The sequence below is a fragment of the Lagopus leucura genome, unplaced genomic scaffold, assembly GCF_019238085.1.
Source record: "Lagopus leucura isolate 7727_CA_CO unplaced genomic scaffold, USGS_WTPT01 Super-Scaffold_100016, whole genome shotgun sequence".
NCBI classification, from domain to species: Eukaryota; Metazoa; Chordata; class Aves; order Galliformes; family Phasianidae; genus Lagopus; species Lagopus leucura.
Window position 1 is genome coordinate 9,214,766 of NW_024962270.1, and position 17,467 is coordinate 9,232,232.

The 17,467-nt window shown below is 44.2% G+C and overlaps 3 protein-coding genes across 3 annotated transcripts; 2 read left to right on the top strand and 1 right to left on the bottom strand.

The window, feature by feature from the left end:
- The first annotated feature begins 72 nt into the window (after positions 1-72).
- Positions 73-3,779, top strand: CETN2 (centrin 2). The gene is made up of 5 exons (XM_042876804.1): positions 73-156; positions 324-482; positions 1,491-1,619; positions 2,351-2,488; positions 3,607-3,779. Exons 1-5 carry the CDS (start codon positions 154-156, stop codon positions 3,694-3,696), a joined length of 519 nt encoding a protein of 172 aa, XP_042732738.1. The 5' UTR covers positions 73-153; the 3' UTR covers positions 3,697-3,779.
- A 716-nt stretch (positions 3,780-4,495) lies between these two features.
- LOC122183047 (caltractin-like) lies at positions 4,496-9,594 on the top strand. The gene is made up of 5 exons (XM_042876780.1): positions 4,496-4,555; positions 5,881-6,021; positions 7,627-7,755; positions 9,078-9,215; positions 9,427-9,594. The coding sequence occupies exons 1-5, from the start codon at positions 4,496-4,498 to the stop codon at positions 9,511-9,513; spliced, it is 555 nt and encodes a 184-aa protein (XP_042732714.1). The 3' UTR covers positions 9,514-9,594.
- A 1,911-nt stretch (positions 9,595-11,505) lies between these two features.
- On the bottom strand, positions 11,506-15,279 carry LOC122182947 (glutamine amidotransferase-like class 1 domain-containing protein 3A, mitochondrial). Its single transcript, XM_042876644.1, has 4 exons — positions 15,118-15,279; positions 13,688-13,859; positions 12,739-12,940; positions 11,506-12,149 (listed from the first exon to the last, which is right to left on the bottom strand). The coding sequence occupies exons 1-4, from the start codon at positions 15,223-15,225 to the stop codon at positions 11,957-11,959; spliced, it is 675 nt and encodes a 224-aa protein (XP_042732578.1). The 5' UTR covers positions 15,226-15,279; the 3' UTR covers positions 11,506-11,956.
- Between the last annotated feature and the right edge of the window lie 2,188 nt (positions 15,280-17,467).

The window sequence follows — 17,467 nt, forward strand, 5'->3', positions numbered from 1 at the left end:
AGCCACCTTTTCAGCTCCTCCCGCCTTCGTCTCTCCACCAATCAGAGAGACGGTTACCATGGCAGCGGCGTGGCGGCATCAGCCAATGGGGGAAGGTAGTATTGAGCACCGGCCTGACTGAACTGGAACCGCCCCGAGGCAGCAGCCGCCGGGATGGTGAGTGCGGTCCGGCGGCTCCGCCCTCCCGGCAACGGGGTCGCGGGGCCGCCCCTGTCAGCCTGCAGCGGCCACGGGGCGAGCTGAGGGGGCCGCCGTTCCGCAGGACTTTCCCGCTCTTCCCGGGGCGGTCTGATGCCCGTTTGCTCTTGTGTTGCTATGCCAAGGCCTCCAGCTTCAAGAAGCCCTCGCTGGGAGCAGCGTCCCAGAGGAAGAAATCGAGTCCCAAGCCAGAGCTGACTGAAGAGCAGAAGCAGGAGATCCGGGAGGCCTTCGACCTGTTTGACACAGATGGCACCGGGAACATTGATGTTAAGGAACTGAAGGTGAGGCTTTCTATTGCTGAAAGCACGACCTGACACAGGAACGGACCTGCAGATGTGTTTTCTGGAGTGAAACCCTTGCTGTCAGTAAGCACATCGCCCTCTAGCTGTAACTTTTACTACTTTCAGGTGCTCGGAGCATTTGAAACCATGCAGTGTTCCTGTACATTCATTAAGGCTTTCTCACAAAAATGAAAAAACCTGAAGTTCCGTGTGGTCTGCAAGCTTAAGAGCTTCCATCTTTGTGCTGTCAGATTAAAGTCTGCAAGGAGTTCAATTGAGTAGCAAGTATGACAGAAGCTTCTTGCATGGAGTCACTTGTATTAAAGCATGGTTAATTTTTTTTTTTTTTTTTAAAACCTTCCTTCAAAGACATTTTTAAGTCTTGCAGTTGCCACTTTGCTTACACAAGAGCATGAAGTGAGCTTTTTTGAATTGTTACTCAGTGTCACATTTGTCATGTGTAAGAGAGGGTTAGTAGCAATTCTCACAGGAAAGCAGCTGTATTGTCTTCTAGCAGCACTGAAAATCACTACAGCACTACATGATAATATCGTTTCTGGTTGTTTTTTTTTTGTTTAAAAAAAAAAAAAAAAGGATACTTTTATTCTGAATCCCCACCATAGAAATTAAACTGTTATGTACCAAAACAGGTATGCTAGGACTTAATCCAGATTTCTTTTGAGAAATCTTTTCTCCCAAGCTTATTTCCATCTCCCTGCCAGTTCTCACAAGAGGGTGTTGCCACAATGGTTCAATGTGTTTAGGAAACTCTGAAATTAAAGAAAAGGAAGGAAGGATGTCTAGAAGAATACAACTGGCTGCCTGTTTTCTGCATCCCAACATGCCCTTGTGCAATGAAAAACATTGCTTTAAGAGAGCTCCTTGACCTTGCTGCTCTCCTTGAGAACATGATCTACTGTGGTATGGCACAAAGTTTAACTGTGTTTGTCATTAAGAGATATTTTTCCTGCTATAGTTTTGTATGACTAATTTCTTTTGGCCTTACAGGTGGCCATGAGAGCACTAGGGTTTGAACCTAAGAAAGAAGAAATCAAGAAAATGATATCAGATATCGATAAAGAAGGAACAGGAAAAATCAGTTTCAATGACTTCTTGGCAGTGATGACCCAGAAAATGGTATGTAAGCTTTAGAAGGCAAAGAAGAAGAAATTCTGAAAATGGATGAGTCACTTTCACCTCCTCTTGGTTTTAGACGGGGAAAAAGCACAGACAGACCACACACCTCCCCCTTCTCCCTATCTTAAAGCTTCATCAAATTTAGTTACTAACATTAAGTTCTGTCATATTATGGCTTTTTTAAGTGTTCATTTATAGTTCACTCTTAATGCTAAACAAGTAAGTTAAATCTTACCTGGTCATAGGCCAGTTCACTCATTTACTTGAATATTATGGTTGAAATGTCATTAATAAGCTTCTTTAACAATCAGTTTTATGCACGTATGACAAGGGAACCAGAACTTTTATCACAGATGAAAGACAACTCTAGCATGCAGAACTCTGTCAGGAGCATTGATGCATTACATGGATAAAAGATATTTACAGATGAGATTTCTGCTTTTAAAAGTCCTAGAAAATATTGGGTAAAAGCAAGTATTTAACAGTGAAGGATCCTGACACTGAAATCCTGAAGTTGTCTAACAAGATATGAAAGAAAAGAACTTGAAGCCCTGAGGTTCAAGCAGCATTACTGTGTCTTTCTACCTTCAGCTTTTGTGTGTATGTTTGTGGCAGTGGGTGTATGTTTAAAGTTATGAGACTTTCTTAGTCTTTCTAATTCTTGTATGCTATAATTGCAATTTCTGAGTATTATATGTAGTATAACTAATGCTTTTCTCCTTAAACTTAAGGCTGATAAAGATTCCAAAGAGGAGATTCTCAAAGCTTTTAAGCTTTTTGATGATGATGAAACTGGCAAAATCTCTTTCAAAAACCTCAAACGTGTAGCCAAAGAACTGGGTGAAAATCTTACAGATGAAGAGCTGCAGGTTTGTACCTGGTGTAAGCAACCATGCGTTCCCCTCACAAAGGGACAACATCACTTCTAACCAGTTCTGAGTGATACTAAGCAAAGTATTAGCAGGTACACAATGACTGTATACAGAAGAAAGAAAAGGGCAAGCTTACCCAGCTGGTGAAGGGGCTCTCTAGCTATGCAGCACTTCTTCTCAGCAAGCAGCCCACACCTAAGAGATTTCTCCCTTCTGTGGCTGGCTCTTATATGAGCCCAGGGAGGCTCCACCGTGGGTCCACCCCTTCTGGCCATGTGTAGAGCACAGGTGTAAACAATTTGCCTGTGTTCCCTGGGCCAGACACACTCCTTCACCCCTTCACCAGATGCTCAATTACCAGTGCAAGCTGTGACCCAGCAGTTCCCCTACATCATGTGATGCACAAACACTCATTATCAGCCTTTGTGGATTGTGGGTGTTTAAAGGTCCAGGTTATGCTTTCTTCACTGAATTGAAAGACAGTAGAATGTTTGTGTATTAGTTGGTTTCATGTTTAGTTTTAAATCCATGTAAATAGCCACAGTCTCATTCTCCTCCTGCTTGGGGAGCTGAAGTCTCTCTCTAACTATTGAGAATAAAGCGTGAGAATCTGTTTCTCACTGGGGAAGGAAGCCACTTCAGGGGTCACTATGATTTTCAGTTTCAGGTGCTGTCCTGTAGCATCCCATGGGATCTTTGCTATTAAGCTGTAATGCTTAATTTAAGCTCTTTCCCTAAAGAAACGGAAAAGTGCTGTCAATTCGGAAATAGGTTCTAAGGCCAAAGATGGGTTAAGCATACGTGGTTAAATTGTGTCACAGTAACTGTCACTCTCTGTGGAATTACAGTGATGGGAAAGGAACAACTGCTCCAAGCACTCCATTTCTTCCAGGATAGCTCCTTTAAAAGGACATACCCTACACATAGTTTTGTAAAACATATTTAAACACGTTGCCTGGTTTAAAAAATACTTCGAAGCATGTTAGGTCTGACTTTGAGCCAACACTGTCCTGTCCAATGCTATTTACTAAAGAGTGATTCTAATTCTGAATTAATCTAATCATTCTGATTCTACTCTAATCTGCATCTCATTTCTGAACACAAATATCTTTCAGGAAATGATTGATGAAGCAGATAGAGATGGGGATGGGGAAGTGAACGAGCAGGAATTCTTGCGGATCATGAAGAAGACCAGCCTTTACTGAAACTGAATTTTGTTGTATTTGTTTGCACACGTGTGTGTATGTCTGGTAGGTGCCTCACTTTTTTCCAGCTTTTTATTTCTATAAAGAGACCAGAACAGTTAGGTCAATGCTTTCTTTTAAGCAAATGATCTCAAACTTGTGTTTGTGAACAGTTACCAACTTAACCTGCTTACATGTAGCAACGTGGTTGCTTGTTTGTACTTGTAAGATGTTTGTACTGTTCGTTTTCAAGACAGACATTACATTTTTCAGTAACAGTATTCAGATCCTTATCTGACTGTAAGACACATGTCAGATCATTATGATTTGGAAAAGAAAGAACTAAAATTTTAAAGTGTAAAGTTGTATTTCCCAGCAGTTGAAGCTTCTAGTTTAATGCCTTGACTTGGGCTCAGTTACAGTGAATTCTTTATATGACATATCTGTGGGGATCAGCTTTTTTTACGCTGTCTTATGGTGATTATTCCCTCCCCCTTTTTTATTATGTTCTTAAAACTGAAAAAGTAAGTAAATGGACTACTGCAACTTAACCTCCTGCTATTCAGTTCACACATTTAAAGGAATCTCGTTGCAGAAAGAGAAAATTAGCAGTGCTGGTGATATATACGTTTGTTAAAATATAAGATTGTACTTCAAATAAAATGTCTTATTTTAAACCATCAGAGTTGTGGAAAGAAGTATACAAAAACACATCTCCACTGGGACAGCATTGTCTGATCTTTGGGCAAATAATAAAAAGGATTCCTATGGGTACTTCAAAGTGGAGACTTGAAATCTCCAGAAGGGCTCTAGGTACGAAATGCTTGGCTGGAGACACAAAACTACGCTGTATTCTGTCTTTGAAGTGCATCTGTCTGAGGTGAGAGCAGAAGGGAAGGATGGCTTCTGCTTTGTGTTGGAAGGAAACAAGCACCCCAGTCCTTCCGCTACTTCTGTTTGTTCCAGCAGTTCCTCTGGCATCCTTCCTCCTCACTCAGATAAGAGAAGAATGAATTCTTCCTCTGCAGAAATTTTAATATCTTCCAGGCTCCTCAATTCAAACAATTCCTTTGCTTTTGACAGTATCTGCCTTTTTCCCTTTGCTGACCACTCAATTTACTCGAACAATTCATAAACATGGGGAAAAATCGAAAACTAAACTAGACATGAAAGATAACAATAATTGAACTCGGCCTGTATTACGTAGAATTCCTTTCAGACCTTTTTCTGCCTTTGAAAACTGATTGATAGCAGCAATGTGTCAGAAGGGAGCAGATTGTTGCAGTCTCTTGTGCCCCCGTGTGGCGAAGGAGAAGATGCACAGGAAAACGGCAAAAACGTCAAAAGCTCGGCTTATTCATCAAACGAGCTCAATTTATTAGCAAGTTTGTCGGTTTCTGTACAGCTTCCAGTCTTTTATCTACTCCACTCCATTCTCGGGTGACCTTCTATTGCTGCTGCAGTGATTCACGGTTTTGTTTAATCCTGCCGTGCGGAAATCTGACTTTTAGCCTTAAACTTCATTTTTTTAACCTAAAAACCGCAGTGCAATACACAGTTCCTTGCTGATGGTCCTCCTGCAGAGATGCACAACGCGGGTCATTCTTTGTCAGAAATGATGCACTTCAGACTTACACTGTCCAGGCAGAGGAGCCACCCGTCCAAATTTCAAATACAGGACAGGGTGGGCTTATTTCGAATTATTTGCTGCCAATTAGAAAGGATTCTGTGCGCTTTTCTCTGGGAGCAAACCTCCAGGATAGAGCCACGGTTGAAAACAAACCACACGAAACCACGCAACGCTCATTTTCTCCAGCGCAAAGGTGCATCCTTCACAACAGCGACTCGCTCCCTCCCTCGGGACGAGCCTGGTGCCGTGCCCCAGCCCTGGTGCTGTTCTGGAAGCGCCGCACCCTTCCTCCTGGAAGCCTGGCGACCCCGCAGCGCGGACACCGGCGGGCGGGTAGAAGGCGGCGTGACGGAGCCGCGGCACCAGCCCCCGCCCGCTCTGCGCCTCGCCCAATCAGCTCGCACGCTTTAGCTGACAGGCAGGTGTGGTGGCCAACGGCAGCGCGGTTGCCATAGCGCCGGGAGGCTGGGCGCTGCCGGCGGCGGGATGGTGAGCTGGTGGGATCCGCCGGTCCTGTGTGCGGTCCCCAGGAGGGGCTGCTGCTGGTCCGAGGATCTCGGGTCTCTCCTCTGCAGGCTGCTGGCGGCCCGAAGGCTCCGGGGAAGGAGCCGGCTCCCACGTTCCCGATCAGCACTGAGCAGAGGCAGCAGCTGCGAGAGGCCTTTGACACGTTCGATCCCGACGGCTCCGGCCTGATAGATGTCAAGGACCTGAAGGCAGGAAGCCGCGAAAATGCAGCGTGTTCACTGGTGAAATGGAAGCACGGGGAGCGGAGCGAAGGCTGAGCGGTTTAGCAGCCCCTCCCTGCAAGGAGGCACGCCGGGGCGGCTGAAGCTGCCCGTTCCCCTCTGCTGCTCAGGAGTCTCCTCTGCTTTCTTCCTTTGCACAGCAATCACTTTCTGTAGATGTGCAAGCGAAGCTTTCTAGCAGCCCCGCATCAGCGGCTTTTACAAGGGACGGCACGTGCCTTGTGTAGCTGAAGGGCTGCAGCTCCCAGGGGATGTTTGGGCTCGGATCCCCGGCCCGGAGAGCTGACAGGGATGCTTTGTGATCGCAAGTGCTCTCGGAACCAAAATTACTTGTAGTCAAACAAAGGTGACAGTAAACAGAAATGTTGCAAGTGAGGTTAATCATTCACAAGCACAAATAAGCCTAATAATTTACAAGCTCCACCTGTTGTGGAGCTGTTACAGAGCAATTAGTGTTTGCTACTTATTGCTTTTGGATCACTTGCTGAGCTGTCAGGCGTTGCTGCTAGAACTCTGGCTTGTTTTACAGCCAGCAATCATGCAAGAATAGTGTCAGTGTTTTAGCCAGGTTTCCTTAGGAAGGACTGAAGCCTTCCTTCTCCTTGGCACTTGCCCGCAGATCTTCCCTCCCAGTTTTCCACTCGTACTGCTGACATCAGACAGCTACAGAACACTGTTCTTTAGGGACAAAATGGAGGATGAACAGCTTGTTCTGTGTTTTGTACAGCCCTTTCCTCTCCTGCTGCTCAGATATTTTGCACACAATTCCTTCCCATTCACTTATAGAGGAGGGTTGAGCCAGCTTGTCTGCATGGAGATGCTGGGAGACAAGGTGGTTAGCACAGTTCTTGCCCTTCCATTTGTTGCTGTCTCAACTGTATGTGCAATTGTCCTAGCTAATTGCAGAAGCATGGAGGAAATTGCATGAGAAAAGTGATCTGGGTTAAAAATAAATTTAATATTACAAAAATATGTACACATATGCAAATATACAGTCATTTCCTGGCACTGTTGAGATGGAAGAATGCAGTGCTAATTGGCAGGGGAGCAATAAGGAGCTGATGGGAATGGTGAAGAGCAGCAAGCAAGTAGTGTGTCAGAGACTGTGCCTTGAAAAATCACATCCTGGATCTCTAAAAGGTCTTCTCTAAAAGACCTTCACATTCCAAGGATGGTTGTTTTCAGTCATCTGATTTCAGCAACTCCTTTTTCTGTTTGCCTGATAAATAAGTGCTTGTGTTGATAAGCTGCAATATATGGGCAAAAATGAGCACCTGGAATGGGGCTGTGGGATTTGAAATTTCTTAATCAGGTTTGTCACCAAGTTGGCTTCATGAACGTGTGCAGCCTTCTGGCACAGGCCCAGTTTCACTGCAGAGTCAGAAGGCTGCTCTGTTGTCTGCCCTGTAGACAGGCTGTTTGTCCTGTTATCTTTCCACGGAGCCAAAAAGTTGTTCCTCCCCCTTCCCACCCCCACCCCCCTTTACGTGCACCTACTTGCTTCAAACGTCTTTTCTGCTTTGTTTCTTTTTGACTTGTACAGTGACGTTGGTCTGCTTTCTCATTTGGCAGCTAACGATGAGAGCTCTGGGCTGTGAACTCAGAAAAGCGGAGATGAAGAGAATTATCTCTGAAGTTGATGAGAATGGGTCAGGGAAGATAAACTTTGAGTCATTTCTGCGGGTGATGACCCAGAAAATGGTGTGTGAGCACAGCTGGTCGCAAAGTCTGAAATTCCTCTTGCCTAACTTTACAATGCAGGCACTTGCAGTAGATTGGGTTACTGGTTCCCTGCAGGAGAGAAACAGGACTTTCATCTGAGGTATTTTAGATATCTGCCCTTGGGTGAGTTGTCTTTACCACTCCTGCCTTTTCCACGAGGATCTAGGATGGCTAGCTCAGGTAGTTTTGCATTTCAGCAGACAATTCCTCCCTATCATTGAGTGCACTGAGCGCAGTGCCTGGGATCTTTCCTTGGAAACTGAAGGACTTGGAAATCTCCAGGAAGGAGTCCCACTGTCAGCCCTCAGACCGTATCAGAAATAGACCTAATAGGAATGAGTGCAGTCTCCCCTCTCCCCCTTTAAATCTTTACATGTGGAATTTCAGCTCCGTATTTATAATCTCAGAGTTCTAGATCTTGTCAAAACCAAAACAGCAGGGAGCAAATGTCACACATCAGATGAAAATGAAAAATCCCCTCCTGTGGGCAATAGCCACTCGAGCCTGTGGAGTGTCCTCAGATCTGCTGTTTGATACCAGCCCTTTGTTTCACATGTCCTAGTCTGCATTGCCCTTCTGGGATTCCTTTGCTCATACACCTCTGTATTCTCTAGTACCTGGCTGCGTGCAGACATAAGCTGTTCTCAAACAGTGCCAGCATGACTGGTTTTTCCCCTCACATCCTTGTAATTTCATTGCAAGGCTTGGTGAGATGACTGGGTCAGAGCTGGCATTGCCATTCCTGTGTACATGCCATCAGAGTTGCCAGGGTGTGTGTTTTTGGACCTATGCTAAGAGCAAAGTGAAGATCCATATTTTCCCCATAGTAATGCTTTGGCGTTCAGTCAAAGCCCACACCTAATTGAAGGCCTGTGTACACATTGCTTGTGTGTGAGGTAAATAAAGGCAGCAATGGCCAGCGCAAGCCTGGCTCACTTTTGAAATAAAATACAGCTGTAGCCATTGGATCGCTCTTGGCAGTGGCTTCCACTTCAGTAGTGTTGCTAATCTCTCTCTTCCTGACAAAGCTTGGCCAGGATATTCCAGGCCAAGTCCCCATACTGTTCAAAAAACTTCTGTTTTAGCTTTTCCTTTAATACACGGTAACACTGAGAAAAGAAGAGGAAAAAAGTGAAAGAAAAGTGAAAGAGGAACAGCAATGGCAAATAGCCCTCCTCTGTGACTCAAAATGATGCCTTGGATTTTATTCCAAATGTTTGCTGGGTAAAGTGTCTGAGTAGGGATTGTAGAGTGGTGTGATGTCATGCCTGCATGAAGACATTTTTCATTTCCTTGCTAAGGCGGAGCCATTTTCAAAAGAGGAGATCCTGAAAGGTTTCAAGCTGTTTGATTATGATGGCACCGGCAAGATCTCTTTTGAGAAACTCAAGCTGGTGGCTAGTGAGGTTAAAGAAGACATCACAGACGATGAGCTGCAGGTTTGTGAAGCACAAGCGTATTTCTCTTGCTCAGGGAGGGAATGTAAAGGCTTACTGATTGGGAAATTGTGCTTTGTTTCTTTGCAACAGACACAATCTGTTATGTTAACAAGAAGCCTTGCCTGAGATCTTTATTGGTGTTTAGGCTTTATGACCTCCATCCTCTCAGATCCCACCTAATCTGGTCTCCCAAATCTTCGTTGTCTGACAGGAGATGATTGATGAAGCAGACGTGGATGGAGATGGGGAAGTGGATCCAGAAGAGTTTTTGCGGATTCTGACATTGTCCGACCTGTAACTACATGATTTTCTTTTTTTCTCCCATTCAATTGTAAACAACTGTTTGCAGTATCACTTCTTTCCAACTTTTGAATTTTTTTGTGTGTTGCCTTTCTTGGGTGTGAAAACACACTGAGATGTTTCATTTTTGGTGTTGATTCTGCTCCATCACTGCAGGCAGTTTTCTATATCCCAGTAAACAGTTCTGTTGCTAGCTCTGTGTCTGTGTGGGTTAATTCTAAAGGTTGAGATTAATTCAAATTCATTAGCCTTCCCCTAGAGTTCTCTCTATTGTAACTACATCCCATGGCTTTTCAGCCTGATAAAGTTAGTCAAAACACTCTTAATCTCAGAAAATATAAATTTCAAACATTAGTATTTATGATAAAAACTTCTGTACCTTTCCTGATTCTCTGGTATTATGTAAAAGACAAGAGTTTGAGGGCTTGGGAGCAGTTATTTTCCATAAGGTAGCGAATATCTTAGACTTTGAATTTCCCTTCCAAAGTCGCAGTACAGGAGAACAACTGTACAGCTATGAGACTAGAAGATGTAATGAGGTCAGGTCTCCCATGGATTTGTGCTTCCTTCCTAATGAAATGCAAATTCAGACTGAATTTTCTTCATGATTGGAGTGCTCAGCACAGTTTTCTCTGGGTATTGTCGACCAGGGGATCCGTGGACTTTCCATGCTAAGCATACATTTCCATCTTTTTCCTGGCAGCTACTGCCCCCAAACTGGCTGATCCTTCATGTCTTGCAGGCTTTTCAATTTTTAGTAAATGTTATGGAAGGTGGGCAATTGCTTAAAAATGATTGGTAGGAGAAGCAGTGGAAAAAATATAGAAAAGCTAAGGGCCATTTTGATTTAAAAACAAAACCAACAATGTGGTACAATTGTCATTCTGGGCCGTTGTGACCCTGCCAGAAGTGCTCGAGTTCCTCTTTGCAGCTCCACTGCAGCATGGGGGTACATTCCTTCCTATTTTGATCACTGGTATAGTCTTGAAGGATCTTGCCATGTTGCTGAGCATGCAAAAACGTGCATGTGTTTTGGAAAGGATGTAAAGAGCCTGACGAGAGTCTCAGAAAATAATTACTGGCTTAGAAAAAATGTCTGAATACTGTGAGAATTTAACAGTTCAGCCTGCAATTATTATGTGATGCTGCATATAGAATAAGAGCCTACATACGAACATACAAGCTACCATCTAAAATACTTTTCAATCTAATGGAGACAAACCTGTCAAAATCCTGAAGCTGGAAGTAAGCTGTTCAACTACAAAAAGAAATAAGGCATGGCTTATCTTAAATAACAGTGATTAACTGTAGGAATGAGCCATCAAATGGCATAGCAGTGTCTCTAAGCAAAGAACGAATCTGCTCAGCAGGTTTGCTTCAGTAAAATGTGAGTTACTGTGCTCCTGTAGAGCAGTCAGATTACGCAGATGAATAGATCCTTCTGGCCTTACAAATCAGTGCCTGGCCTGTTATCTGAACAACTGTATGTAGTACTCAGTTATTTTTAGTGTCTTGTCTTTGCCAAAATTCACTGTCACCCAACCAGTTTCCAGCCTGGCGTTCCAGTTTCAGCTAGATGGGTATCTTGTCTGTCCCTGTAGCAATGCAGAATTGTTGCTTCCACATAATTTCTAGGAATTTTCCTAGAGATTGAAAGCAGTTGGAAATTGCAGCATTTTCTTTGGGATGCCCAGATTTCACCCTTGACACTTTCCACCTAGACTACTTCCAAAATACCCCCATGCTATTGTAACTGGTCTCGCGTTAATACAAGAGAAGAATTTAACAACTTCTTGTTAAACCTTCCTGCTAATGTTGGTTTGCTTCTGCTTTTACCATGTCTGAGTTCTGAGAAAACCTAGGAAAACTAGGGGGGGGTTGTTACTGGTGACTTCCTTCTGTGCTATTTTACCCATTTACTGTCCAGCCACCAGCACTAAGAACATATCCTAACGCAGAGTAAAAGACAAAAATAAAAGCAGCATTCAGCCTTTGTAAAATATGCCTGTTTTATTCAGTACCAAAATTGTGCTCCTTTCTTTTGCCACTAATTCATCTATTCTGTGATATGGTGAAAAGTAGGGAGAGATAGATTTATAACAAATTTCTGAACAATTCCCATTCACACATGATGTGCTTGTCAGGTCAGCCAAATCATAACTGAAAAGACCCAGGCAACTGCCCAGCTACTCAGAACCACAGATAATGGTGGCAATCTGTGGACATCTGGCATCTGTGTGCCAGCTTATGGTGCACTGACACTCATTACAGAATCACAGAACTGCTGCTGATTTGGGGTCAGTACAGCAAATGGTATGTCCACGATAAAATATGCCAATCTTACATTGCTCCAGTTCTCTCACCCCAGCAGCCACTGGTGTTGCAATGTGGGGAAGAACTCTGAGTAGCAGTTTGCCTGTTGACATTTGGCTTTGTGGCATTTAGGCAAGCCTGATCACTTCTTTGACCATTTTTCCAATACCATCATAGATCTCATGAATGGGGGCATTGCACATGAAGGCACTGGTTGTCACCAGCTTGTTCTTCACATCCACGTGAACTTCAGTGACGTGTTTGTTTATGTGCTTGCAGCCAAGTTCCTTCACAGTCTCAGCAGTCTTTGCATAAGGCCATCTATAAGAAAAAAGACCAATGTAGAGGATGTGAGAAAAGCCTACAATAAAAAGCCTGTTTGCACCTCACAACAGCATCTTCTCGGCCGTTACAGAGAGGATGGTCCCTATAAAAAGCCTGCTTTATAGGTTCTAAATCTTTTCCTGTCAAAAGAATTTTTCTAAGGCTGTAGCATCAGGAAAATCTCCAGATTACAGTGCTGAAGTAAAGCTGACATAAAACCTTGATGTTCCAGCATAGTTGTTCTGCTGCTTAATCCTATGCACTCTAGACTTATTTTGGGGTTTGGTTTCTTCACCAGCTTTCTATACCATTAACAAGAGCCATTTCCTGCCACTGGGAGAATTCAGTCACAGCTTTCATGGATGGATAATGTCAGTCTTAATCCCTGCCTTTTATGTGTGATGCAGCCATCTTGTTCCTAGCCAGGATCTGCTTAACTTTCAGTCAGTGGTGCGGCACCTTCCCCATCTTTCCTGCCCTGGGACTGAAAGGGGCACGACGCACAGTACTAGATACACTGGGGAGAGATTGCTGATTCTGTGACTTTCATGGTACAGTTGTGTATTAGCATCCCAAGGTTACTTACTTCTCACACTCTGTGTCATGACCCACAGTCAGCTCACAGCCTGGGAAGATTTTGGCTGCCAGCACAGGGGAAATGCAGCACAGGCCAATGGGCTTTTTGGCAGCATGGAAAGCCTTCAGGACATCCTCCACTTCTTTGGAGACTGTGCAGTTCTTTCCTTGGGTGGCCCAAGTACTCAGGTTTTTAGCCACTCCAAAGCCACCTGAGAAGAGGGAAACAGGTTAGACAGGAAGATTAGTGCTGCGGGGCAGGACTTCTGTCAGGTATGGTTTGTTAGAATGTTAAAATGGATTTGGTGGATAGAAGCCTTTAGGCAATATTGATGAAACAAAGCAGAACCTTTGCAAGCCCCTGAATATTCTCAGCTCCTGACCACCACAAGATAAGATTCTAAAGCACCACCTCTGTTTCTAAAGAAAACCGGAGAGGTATCAGTGCACTGCTGGTTACCCTGTTCCACTTATGAGCTCTTCTCTTTCAGCACACTGACAAGCTTTCACTTGTCTTTTAATCCTTGTTCCGGGTCTCATCCAACCCCACTGAAATACTTTCACCGAAGACTGATTTCAGAAGAGATTGCACTTTTCACTTCTGAGTCACCCTCTCTGTGTCCCAGCTTTTGCTTCTCTTGATAATAAGGCAGGCATGTTGGTGAGGGAGGGGATAGTCTTACATCCAGTAGAAAGAAGCTAAGTAGATGGTACAGAGGGTAAGTCAACTGGTGGTTATCTGCTCTCTCTGCTTGGGACCAATTTCTGCCATGTGCTCTTGTAATATAAGTTTATGCAAGCACAGATGGAGGATGTCCATCATTCCAGTCCTGTCTCCCAAATTATCTTCTCCCCCAGTGGCTTTGCCCAATCTCTCTCAGCCCATATTTTTCAAGGCGTACACATATACCTAAGCTGTTCCAAGACCATGGGCATGCAGACCCCACATACCAACCTACCTGGTATGATTAAGGCATCCAGCCCCTTGACATCCAGCTTAGTTAGATCCTTGATGTTGCCTCTGGCTATTCTGGCACTTTCAACCAGTACATTGCGCTTCTCCTGAGTTGGCTGTCCTTTCACGTGGTCTACCACATGCATCTGGTCAACATTAGGAGCAAAAACCTCTGCCTGAGAAGGGAAGAAAAGGTCTGTTATCCCTCAGGCACGTATTCTAAACACGTTCAATACCATAGGTAGCAAATTAAAACACTTGAGTTGCTTTGTTAGGAAAGACCTTTGTTGGTGGTTGCAATGAGCCTCAGGCTCACCTGTATGCAATAGTGGGATCAGGAAGGTTATTTTTATATGTAGTGTTATATTTTGGGAGCTGAAATGGTGGACAAGGAGCAGCCACTCCTTTCCTTCCCAAGAAAACAAGTTGTTCCAAGAGCCATGCACAAAGCTCATTTCCTAGAGTTTTCCATTCATGTCCCAGGCAACCACTTTTGCTGTGGTGGGCCCCGTCTGTGCTCATAAAGCCAGTTATCCCACACAGTCGCTGAATTTTCTCCACTAGAGGTCCCTGCCAATCAAGGGATAAGCTCAGGGCGATGCTTTAAGCTCGACAGTTTAAGGTAAGGCGGGAGAACTGCAGCAGCTGCAGGAGCAAAGGAAAAGAGGCGAGACCACAGGCAGCAGACAGACAGTTTAGACAAGGTCTCAGCTTTAACCCACACTGCGAACACAGTCTGAAGGCTTTGGAATTGGGTGGGCAGGCCCTGCAGTACTGTACCTTCATGTTTAGTGGAGCAGTTCCGATTTCCAAGAAAGCAGCTCCAACCCAGATCTGTGGGTGGCTCAGAGCTGAAAGGAATTGCACAGGGCTCCTCTCTCTTCTCTTCCTCTCTCAAAGAGCAGCTGTTGTGACTAGTGGTATAACAGCAGTTGCTGCAGGATCACCCTTTTTTGCCCTTTCTCCAGTTCAACTCACAAGGTTTCATCTATTTCCTGTTTCAATCCTCAGTGTTTTGAAAGGATGAGTTTCAAACAGCCAAAGTCATTGGCAGTCTTTGAAATAGAAGTACCAAAGCAGAAGAGAGGAAGTGTAAGTCAGAAACAGAGAGGTTCACTTAAGAAAGTTGGCTTCAGAGTTTGAGTAGCACACAGAGTTGCTGAGCACAAAGCACACAGCCAGTCCTCTCGTAGAGCACAGCTGTGAGCGCAAAGCAGAGAGCAAAGCATTCTTCATGTTTGCTGTAGCAGCCCTGACACTGCTGTCTGCCTTGACTCCTCTCACTTAATGCTTTACAACGGCCCCAGCGAAAGTGAGAAACTTGATTGGTCTAGCAAGATGCAAAGCTGCTAAGAGCAGTGCTTTGTGCAAGAGGACAAAGTGAAAAGCAGAGCCTGGGCAAAAGGAGACAGAAATGGGGCAGGAGCCTCTTACCTGTGCCCCCTCCCTGCTGAGATGCACCAACACAGCCGAAGACTCGTGGATCTCACTGCCATCATACACCCCACAGCCAGACAGCACAACAGCCACTCTCTTTCCCATGGTCACAGAAAGAGCAGGAGGATTCCCCGGAGAGCCCCAAATTGCTGTGCATCTCTGTGAACTGCCTGGAGCCTTTTATAGCTTGATCCCTCCCCCAGGAGCAGGTGGGGCCAGAAGGGTTGGGCTGAATTTCTTACTGGCAAGATGGTTTTATTTCCAGCGCCACAGGCAGGGCGTGTAAATATTATTTGTTTCCTCAACTGACTGCTCCCATGCAGACATTCTTACCAGCACGTTGTCTCCAGAGCATCCCCAACTGACGTGAGCTGTTCAACAGAGCAGCTGTTTTTCCTTTTGAGATGTCGGTTTTCCATTCTACCTCAGACTAAAGCAGTAAAATCTTTGTGCATAAGATGGTATCACAGGGAGCTACCCCACAGCAAGTATTCCAGCCAGCGCAGTTGCTCTATGTGCCCCATTTTGAAGACCCTACACTGCACCAGCACCTTCTCTCCTTTTAACACCAAGGTATCCTTTTCTGACCTTAAGTGTCCTCACCCTCTCTGAAGAGCAGATTTGCAGTTGTTTCCTGGCCTTCAGGTCCTGAGTTAGGAAAGAATAACACAATTCCCCATCAACAGCACCATCTGTCCAAGGAGGTAACAACAACATTTGCAAGGAAAATGGTAGTAGGAACTGGCAGAACCCTGACCGATACAGATGTACATGGTTGCAAGGTTCACAGCATGTGGCAGGGATGCTTCCTGGCTCATGTGGAGACCTGTTCTCTCTTGTCCTTGATATGCTTATACCTGAAAAGATAATGAGCATTTCTGATTTAGCTTTTCAGTGTTGAAATAACCTCTTAAGCTTATCTTGCCATTTTTCAGTGAACAACAAAATTTGTGCAGTTTGACTAAAGAACATTTTGCTAGGCTTATTTGTAAGAAAATGCCCTTGTCTCTCTCTCAGAAGAGATGTGAAGTGTGTTTTTTTTTTAGTGAAATAGTTTCTTGGCAAGTTCCTTAGTCATACAGGCATAAGAAAGATGTTCTTTTCTGATACATGTGACTTCATTTCTGCATGCATCTTAAAAACAGTGATGTCAGGCACTCTATACTCAACTATACAAACGGGAATAAAGCACCTGTTTGATGGGTAGAGAAACAGCTTTTATTATCCGTGAAAAAATTAAAATGTGAGATAAGTGGGGGAAATTCCCAAAGCCTTTTCTCTTCTGTTTGGTTTCATATCTAAGTTATTGTAAGCATAATTTAGAACTGTATTATTTCCTCTTACAGGAAAACAAAAACAGCTGAATCATGCTGCAACTTGAAAAGACAGTTTCTTCCTACTTATACTGATAGGAGAGCAATCAATTAATGATAGAAAAAGGATTGTTCAAGGCCAGGCTGGCTGAATCTAGTGCTTAATCTGGAGTTTGGCAACCCTGTCCATAGCAGGGAAGTTGGAACTATATGATCTTTGAGGTCCCTTCCAACCCAAGCCATTCTGTGATTGTAAGATAGATCATGGCTAATGACTGAAGTGAACTTTGGACTTGCTGTAAACCACATCATGTAGCTCTGCATATTGAAAACTGATGGCATTGTTTCCCCTTACTGAAATAATTGTCTACGTGTAACTGAACAAAATAAGCTTGTTCTAGAGCTTGCTTCCTTGTGTGACAGGGTGTATCTCAATAGGCAAATTAAACTTAAAGATCTACAGATCTTTACAGATATATTCTTGATAATTAATGCTTTTTGGCTAAGTTTTTCCATTCTAAATGAGAGTGTCTGCACACATCAATACCTTGCTTAAATCTGCATTAATATTCTAGTGAAGATAAGTGTGAAGGAACTCTTCTGCACTGTAGCTATTCTCCAAGTGTATCCTCCAAAGCACTGAAGAAACCACAAATGCTTTGGGGCCTGTATAAGGATCCAACTTCTCAGTGGAAGCATGCCATCCCAGTTCATGCGGCTCAGCAAGCAGGAGGAGCAGCATCCTTTGGCATTATCTGTGGATCCTGCCAGCCTGGGATTGTTCTGGATTCCCAGTTGATGTGTAACCAACACGATCCCTTTATGACCATGGGCCACTGACCAGTGCTTTCCATGGCCTCCTGCATCACCCTGATCACATATTCTCACATATTCTCATAGCAAGCAGGAGGAAGCTGTGAATAGGTCCTTCATGTCACCTTTGGGATACAGCAGTGATCATAGCAATGACTGGTATCACTTTGCTGCATGCACAGTTCTCCTGGAAAGCCAGTAAGACACTTCCAGATTTTATC